This window comes from Bactrocera neohumeralis, chromosome 6 (assembly GCF_024586455.1).
Source record: "Bactrocera neohumeralis isolate Rockhampton chromosome 6, APGP_CSIRO_Bneo_wtdbg2-racon-allhic-juicebox.fasta_v2, whole genome shotgun sequence".
Classification (NCBI taxonomy): Eukaryota; Metazoa; Arthropoda; class Insecta; order Diptera; family Tephritidae; genus Bactrocera; species Bactrocera neohumeralis.
This window is the reverse complement of record NC_065923.1, coordinates 47316449-47325550: the sequence shown is the minus strand read 5'-3', so window position 1 is coordinate 47325550 and position 9102 is coordinate 47316449. Positions and strand designations below refer to the sequence as shown.

Sequence of the window (9102 nt, the reverse complement as noted above, 5' to 3'; positions counted from 1 at the left end):
GAAAGTGAACACGAAGACCGTGAAGAGTCGATTCGACGCCGTTCGCAGCAGCTCGCACTGACGTAGGGAGTGACTTGACACATTTGACTTTGAGATCTTAAGCTTAGTACGCAGCTCTCAAGAAACGTAAAAACTTCATATAAAAAAACGCTTAAGAAACGGTCAAGATACTTTCCTGCGACAAACTTACTTGTGCTAGTACGCAGCTCTCAAGAAATCTAGTACCAATTCTTGATACTTTTTTCAGTAAAATGTGAATATGGCAAACCTTGTTTTGCGAAGAAAGATCAAATCAACAATTGTTTCTTGAAGGAAATTCGAAGTAATCGTCAAATTCATCCTAAATTAGTTGAAATCATTATTATGAAGTATATTCCATTTTGAAATGTTGTATAAAACCTACCAATCATCAACAACATTTCTTAAATCTCAATGAAAATATTTATGTTACCATATACATACACACATACATATTACGCACAAAGTTTGTTTTCTTTGTTTATTCTCTCTTGCTCTTCTAATGTAGATCATTCACAATGCGTAACCAGCTGCCAAAATTACTTGAGAAATAATGTATTTTTTTTCTTGAGCAATTACTTGAGAGCTGCGTACCAACCTTTAAACTGAATGCGTGCAAAATACAGCTTGTATGTATAAGAACTGAGGCCGCTCGAAACAACGGTTTGTGAGTCGCTGGAATCATCGGTACCTATTTTTTCAGAAATGATGCCGGTGAGAACGTAACCGTTAATGGCGACCGTTATCACGCCATGATAACCGACTATTTGATGCTTGAAATTGATGCTCGTGATCTCGGCGCTATTTCCCAGATGTCACATCAATCAATCGATTTATTGAGAGAATACTTCTAAAGTCTATGCGGATCCCGCTTCGATTCTGTCCTTGGATGAAAACATCATCGAACGAGTTATTGAAAATTGGACTCAACGGACTCTGAAACGTAGCCGCGTCTAACATTATTAAATTTGAAATATGAATCACTCTTGAGTCCAAATTTTTTTTTTGTAATATGCTCGCTGGTATTTATAGCTTATACAGTGAGTAATCATTATATCAGATAACTTTTGAATTTTGCAAATAAAACATTTAGTTAGTATACGAAATAAAATATATTGATTAAGTTGACGACTCAAATCGAGTAAACTGTTTTCTAATATACATAAAAGTGGTACCGCTTTGAGTACGATTACTAATAAGAAAATAAAATTGATGGGACGAAGGCCTAAGTGGCCAATTCTTTTAATTTTCTAGTCTGTCTGTAAATTTATTGACAGCTCATACTTAAATAAAATAAAAAAAAAAAAACAAACTTGAAACTCAAAATCAGAAATTTTCTGCTTTTCTTCTGATATATAATTATTTGTAACATCACATCTTAACATTTAATTTATTTTGCTTATTCTTACGTATAATTGTTTATATAATTTTTGCTATTTAAAATACAACATATTTTCTTTTTAAAAGTGTAGCTTTGTAAATTGTGTGCATAGGTAAGCTCTGAAACAACATTTCACAACGATTTCAATGCAATTTAACAACTTTGCCCCCGCAAACTCCCGTTTGATATGGTGATAGCCACTAAAATGCTGCAACAACAATAAGTAGTGTGTGTTTTTGTATACTTGTGGGTGTATAGCTGTAGTCTGAGTGTAAATGGATATGTGTATATGGAGTATTAATGCAGCTTGTGCGCCTAAAAGTAGGCCGCGCTGCCTTCTAAACACGCTTTGGCCTGATATAATACCTTTCTGCTGGCCCAACAACTTTAATTGGTTTGTTTCTTTCACAACATTTAAGCAGCAACAAATTTGTAAATTTACTCATATATACCTATATATTTGATATACTGTTTGTATATATGTATATATGGGTGTGTGTAATGCAAGCGGTGTTAGGCGTGTTCTTTTGGTGCTGACGCGCTGGTGTTTCGGTTAAGTTTAATTGTACTGCAGTGTTCAGTGCTTCCGTGCTACTAAGGTACGCAACATTCCTGATTTTCTTTTATTGAAATTTTTTCTATATATTTTAATAATTTATTTTAACTTTTCACTTGTATTTTAGTCAACAAACACGTTCATATGTAACCATAACTGACTATTCACTTAGTTATATATGTGTAGGTGTAGTACTAAATTTGTTTTTCTTTGTTGTTAGAGACGGAAATAAAATTACAAAAATAAAATATATATATTTCTGACCCGATCTTTATATTAGCAGTATATAAGTACTTGTATATGTGTGTATATAAAAAAGCTGTTTCTTTTCACTTCCTCTCCTTCTCCTTCGAATTCTTTATTCATTGCTTTGTAAATAGTAACTAACATTTCCTCACCACCTCTTCCACCTATGATAAGAGCATACATGCATGTAAACATATCTTCGTGTTTGTGTAAGTGTTTGTTATGGTGTTTTTAGTTTGCAACAAATTCTTAAGAATAGTATCCATATAAGCTCTTTTGGTAAAATGTGAATTTTTATTGTTGTTATACTTGTATTTAGTAATACTTTCCAAAACAGTTTGGTTTTCACTTTTCAAGCCTTTAAGAAGCCCTTGGGACTTCTACAAACCGCTCCGCAACCATTCTTAATTGTTTTTGCTTATCTATAATAGTTTGTTGTAATTGTAATAATTCCATAGTTGCCATTATTTGCAATTTAAATCTAATAATTTGTAATTGAGCCTTTGCGCTACATAAATTATTATAATCATTATTTGCATTACTATTATTGCAATCATTACTGGCATTAACATTACTATAATCATTACTTGCATTAACATTATTGCAATAATTACTGGCATTACCATTACTATAATCATTACTTGCATTAACATTATTGCAATCATTACTGGCATTAACATTACTATAATCATTACTGGCATTACCATTACTATAATCATTACTTGCATTACCATTATTGTATTCATTATTTGTATTATCATTACTGCGTTTATTATTTGCATTATTATCATTATTATAATCATTACTGGCATTACCAGTACTGTATTCATTACTTGCATTACCATTATTGCCATCATTACTGACATTACCATTACTATAATCATAACATCCATTAACATTATTGTAATCATTACTTGTATTATCATTATAATAATCATTAATATAAATAGTATTTTGCTTATTGTAGCGTGGTTTACTAATTGGTGTTTTTGTTGTAATTCTTATAATTCGTTTTGTTGTATTTATTGTATTTTGATTCATATTTGTGGTGTCGATTTTATTGTTCATTGTATTAGTTTGTGTACTTCGTATTTGTATGCGCGTGATCGGTCAAGGAGAATTATCCGAATCGGAGCCGCCTAATGAATGCATCGGAAAAAGTGGATACCAGCCGCCTATGCGTTGTGCTGCATTTATTTTATCCAGATTAACTTCGGTGCCGCCCAAGCCTTGATTGTGTTCGAAGCCAACACAGCGTTGCCACACCATAATGACAATATTGCGACCAAAAACGTCGGCGCTCTGTAAGAAGAAGAATCATATGTTTAGTATCAGTTTTAGATTACGTTTGTTTGTGAATCGTTGCACAAATGCACACAAGATCAAATTTGACCGGCACTGGGTTTTTTAAACCTCCCCAAATAAACCAACTCTATAAATATTTTTTTGGAGATTGGTTTAACCTTTTTTCAGTTCAGTGAAGTTTGCGGAGGAGGATGGAGTCATGTGTAGAAGTTCACACAAGTGAGGAAAGTTCTCTGATCGCCATTCACTTGGGAGTGGCCAGAAACGATTCTTTTACATATGGCTCAAGCAGCTCACGACTTCCGGTCTTTGGCCAAATATGCTCTGGGTAGTCTAAGACCCGCCACGTAAAAAAACGCACCCAATGAAAAAGTACAACAAGCCTCGAATGAGTGACCCCCCTTTTCATGACGACCATGACAAACGAATTAAGGACTACGATTTGAGGGCATGCACCTGGAATGTCCGGTTTTTTAATTGGGAAGACGAGCTGCCCAGCTGGTCACCGCCATCCAAGAAATGCGATGGACAGAACAAGAACTGAGACGAGTAGGTCCTTGTGACATTTACTACAGTGGCCATATAAAGGAGCGCAAGTTTGGTGTTGGATTCGTGGTGGGAGAGAGACTCCATCGCCGAGTACTATCATTCACTGCGGTGAATGAACGTCTAGCCACAATCCGCATCAAAGCGAGTGCTTCAACATATCACTGATCTGCGCCACGTGCCGAATGAAGAGAAGGACGATGTGACCAGAGAAGCCTTTTATGAGCGCTTGGAGCACGCTTATGAGAGCTGCCCCGCCACGATATCAAAATCGTGCTTGGCGACTTTAACGCTAGGGTAAGCAAAGAAGGTATTTTTGGCACTACGTCCCCAATTGGGTTGAGGCTGATCGACTTCGCCGGGGCCCGAAATATGGTTATCTATAGTACTAGATTCCAGCATAAAAAAATTCATCAAGCCACCTGGCTGTCTCTGTATCGAAAAACCACCAACCAGATCGATCATGTTGTGATAGACGGAAGACAGGTCTCCAGTGTTTTAGATATGCGTGCGATCCGAGGTGCTAACATCGACTCGGACCACTATCTTGTTGCAGCCAAGATTCGCACCCGAATCTGTGCAGCAAAAACCACACGCCAACAAACACAAGGAAGGTTCGACGTCGAGAAGCTGTAATCACAACAGATAGCCGAACGATTTCTACTCGACTTGCACTCCTGCTCTCTGAGAGCACTCGTCAACAACTCGGTGTAAGGGAACTGTGGGACGGCATTTCAAACTCCTTAGGTACAGCTGCAACCGATACCATTGGTTTTCGGAAAATACAACAAATACAAACGGCTGGTACGACGAGGAGTGCCATGCAACATTACGATCGACTACAACACGTGCGGGATGGGATAGATATCGAGAGTTGAAGAGGGAAGCGAGACGCATTTGCAGACAGAAAAAGAAAGAGGCCGAAATGCGTGAGTATGAAGAGCTTGATAAGCTGACCGACAGGGGTTATGCTCGAAAATTCCACGAAAAGATGCGGAGACATATAGAAGGTTTCAAGACCGGAGTATACTCTTGTAGAACCCCCAAAAGGTGATCTAGTGACCGATGCTCAGAGCATACTTAAATTATGGAGGGAACACTTCTCCAGCCTGCTGAATGGCAGTGAAAGTAGCACGCCAGGAGAAGGCGAACCCGATTCCCCGAACGATGACGATGTAGCAGACGTTCCATTGCCCGACCATAAAGAAATTCGAATAGCAATCACCCGTCTGGAGAACAACATAGCGGCGTTGGCCGATGGATTGCCGGCCGAGCTATTCAAACACGGCGGCGAAGAACTAATAGGGAGCATGCATCAGCTTCTTTGTAAAATATGGTCGGACGAAAGCATGCCCAACGATTGGAATTTAAATGTGCTCTGCCCAATCCACAGAAAGGGGACCCCACAATTTGCGCCAACTACCGCGGGATAAGCCTCCTTAAGATCGCATATAAGGTATTGTGTGAAAGATTAAAGCCCACCGTCAACAAACTGATTGGACCTTAGCAGTGTGGCTTCAGACCTGGAAACTCAACAACTGACCACCATATTTATCATAAGCCAAACCATGGAAAAGACCCGCGAAAAGAGAATCGACACACATCACCTCTTCGTCGGTCTAAATGTTGCTATTGACAGCACGAAAACGAGCTGTCTTTATGTCGTGATGTCTGAATTTGGTATCCCCGCAAAACTAATACGGCTGTGTAAACTGACGTTGAGCAACATCAAAAGCTCCGTTAGGATCGGGAACGACCTCTCCGAGCCGTTCGATACCAAACGAGGTTTCAGACAAGGCGATTCCCTATCGTGCGACTTCTTCAACCTGCTGCTGGAGAAAATAATTCGAGCAGAACTTAATCGAGCAGGTACAATCTTTAGTAAGAGTGTACAGCTGCTGGCCATATCAATATCATCGGCTTCAATACCCGCGCCGTTAGTTCTGCTTTCTCCAGACTGGACAAGGAAGCAAAGCACTGTTGACAGTCATTACTTTGAAGTTGTAGATAGTTTCGTATATATGGGAACCAGCATAAACACCACCAACAATGTTAGCCTGGAAATCCAACGCAGGATAACTCTTGCCAATAGGTGCTACTTCGGAGTGAGTAGGCAATTGAGAAGTAAAGTCCTCTCTCGACAAACGAAAATCAAACTCTATAAGTCACTCATCATCCCCGTCCTGCTATAAGGGCAGAGGCTTGGATGATGACAACAACTTGAGTCGACGTTGCGAGTTTTCGAGAGAAAGGTTCTGCAAAAGACTTATGGTCCTTTGCGCGTTGGGCACGTTCGATGGAACGATGAGCTGTATGAGATATATGACGACATTGACATAGTTCAGCGAATTAAGAAACAGCGGCTACGTCATTTCGTCCGATTGGACGAAGACACTCCAGCTCTGAAAGTATTCGACGCAGTATCCGCCAAGGGAAGCAGAGGAAGAGGAAGACCTGCACTCCGTTGGAAGTACTAGGTGGAGAAGGACCTGGCTTCGCTTGGAATATCCAATTCCACGTAGCGAAAAGATTATCGCGTAAGCAGTAACCAGTAAAGAGGAAGAAGAAGTTTGCTCCTCGAATTTGAATTAGTGTGTGTCTGGCAGACACTTTGCTTACGACGACAAAAGTTTGTGTGGCGATTTTTATTTATACATTCAGGAATTGTCCGGAAAGTAATAGGACTAGCGAGGGCGCTCCGACTGGATTCGGTAGAGGGCGTTCCTAGCTATCGAACGAGCGCCTGGATAATCAGGACAAACATTTTCGTGCTACGTGTTTCTGTGAGTGGTGCAAGCCGAAAATTCTGCGTTCGTTAGAGCAGAGGTACGCGGTTAAATTCTGCGTGAAACTCGGTAAATCTGCGACAGACACGTTTGATATGACCAAGCAGGCTTACCCAGATGTTGCCTTAGCAAGAAGTGGTGTATTTTGGTGGCACCAGGCCTTTTTGAAGGGCGGATAAGATCACTCATGAAGTCGGTGCTGGGAGACCTACGACTTCGACAAACACCGACAATGTGACTCGAGTGCGCAAAGTTTTGAACTCAGACCGTCGATTAAACAGACTAAGTATTCGTTTAATTGCCCAGATGTTAAATTTATCAAAATTTGTGGTTCATAACTTTGTTTCGAAAGTACTCACTGACGACAAGAAATTGCGGCGGTGGAAATGTGCTAAACAAGTTTGAACATGTGTGAAACTGTCCCCCTATTTTTGAAACACGTAATCACATGTGACGTGTCATGGATCTTTGAGTATGATCCCGAGACAAAGAGGCAATCTTCCGAGATGACAGAGGGGATCCAAGCAGCATGCACCTCGGCTCTCAAGACTCCAAATGTCTTCCGTGACGCCTTCAATTCTTGGAAATCGCGCCATCAGCGCTGCATCGACGCAGAAGGAGCCTATTTAGAAAATTTTTAAAGAATTGTGACGATTGATTCAATAAATTTTTTTTAATCGACTCAGTCCTTTACTTTCCGGACAAATGCTGTATTATGTCAATGTGCTAATGATTCGTTTCACGAAGCGGATTTTTCAGGTACGAAAATAGAAAAGACCTCAGTGAGCCAAATAAGCGACGACTCTCTTTCCGTTTGGGTCTCAATCAGGGTAAAATGTGATGGCACGTGTTTTGGTATATGTAAGTGTGGAATCCGCACTCTATATACCCAAACATTAACTTAAATGGTTGAGTAGATGAGCAAGAGAGGTTGTGATCCTATGCAATTTCTCTGATGTCAACATGCGTTATTCAAGCACTGCTTCTTTAACTTTTTCGATATTATCGTCGACGACTCACATGAGACAAATTTTAATAACGATAACTTCACCGTTTTTCACTGAATGCTTGGTAGCACTCAGAGAAAGTAGACACCCACAATACTCGTACTCCTAGAGTAGTTTCAACAATTCCGTCGCGAATTCATTGGAAATTCGCGATTCGCATGCCACCCACTATCGTAATAGAATGCGGTTAAGTAGAGATAATACTTTCTTAGTAAATTTGTACTAGTCAAACCGAGTGGCTCACACTCGATTTATTAATAGTTTAATAGGTTATGGTGTCAAAGAATTCAATATTTGATGTGAGTAAAGATTCATATAATAAAGGAAGATATAGATTTTACACTTGTACTTATGTAAATTCTTATTATTATTCTTGGTCCTTTTAATTTTTCGTTTTTCCTGAGCTTGCTATAAGCTTGGCTATCTTTTATCTAGTTGATTTAGTTGCATAGTAGATACACTTGAAACGATTGACGTTCTTCTACAGTTGCTCTTAGATGTTACTCCATTCTGTTGACTTAAAAATTCTGCTCGATTCATTTACAACCTTATCTATATCATACCTGACGTCTAGCCGATAGCTCCTGGGGCGGCAAGCCAAGCAACATCAGTTGGTTTTATACCATGATCGTAAGGCCTAATGCCACTTATGAAGCGGTTGCTTAACCATCGAAGGCAACGCAAGCTTTGATAGGCCTTCAACTATCGAAGTTGCAAAGACTAGCCCGCGTCTGCGCTTCAGGGACAATGCGCATTTGCCTAACTGCAGCACATGAAGTCATGGTGGAGCTCACACCGCTGCATCTAGTGATCAAACAAACAGCGAAATTTACCATGCCGCTCATGACAGCAAAGCGTTTTGGCAAAGGGAAGAAAAAAAACCATCTCAGTTTATGAAGCGGCACTAAAAACCATCGTTTATGAAGTCAAATCGTTAAGGAGGGCAGAACCGTCTATCAGTTTGAGTGTACACCTGATCTGGGTGCCGAGGCATAAATGGGTAGCTGGTAAAGAGCTGGCCGACAAAGAAGCCCGATCTTGCATTTCAGTGGGGATATATGATCAACCTACCCCGAGACAAATTTCGTCTCCTTGTCGCGCTCTGTACTGTGCACTACAGGATCAAGAAACACTTGTCCAACATGTGTTTAATTTCTGCCGGCAAACTGTCGGTTTTCGACATGGAACAGGCAATTCCAGAACACTATATTCTACATTATCTAGCAATTTGTGGAAGCGGGCTCAAGGTTCTAGAAT

General features: G+C 39.9%; 1 protein-coding gene across 5 annotated transcripts in view; it reads right to left on the bottom strand.

The window, feature by feature from the left end:
- Positions 1-679: 679 nt before the first annotated feature.
- LOC126762568 (regulating synaptic membrane exocytosis protein 2) overlaps positions 680-9102 on the bottom strand; it is a 421139-nt gene continuing 412716 nt past the window's right edge. For all 5 annotated transcript variants that reach the window (XM_050479418.1, XM_050479416.1, XM_050479420.1 and 2 more), the window contains one exon: positions 680-3503. In XM_050479418.1, coding sequence (XP_050335375.1) covers positions 3312-3503 — 192 coding nt within the window. In that variant the 3' untranslated portion in view covers positions 680-3311. The remainder of the gene's footprint in view (positions 3504-9102) is intronic.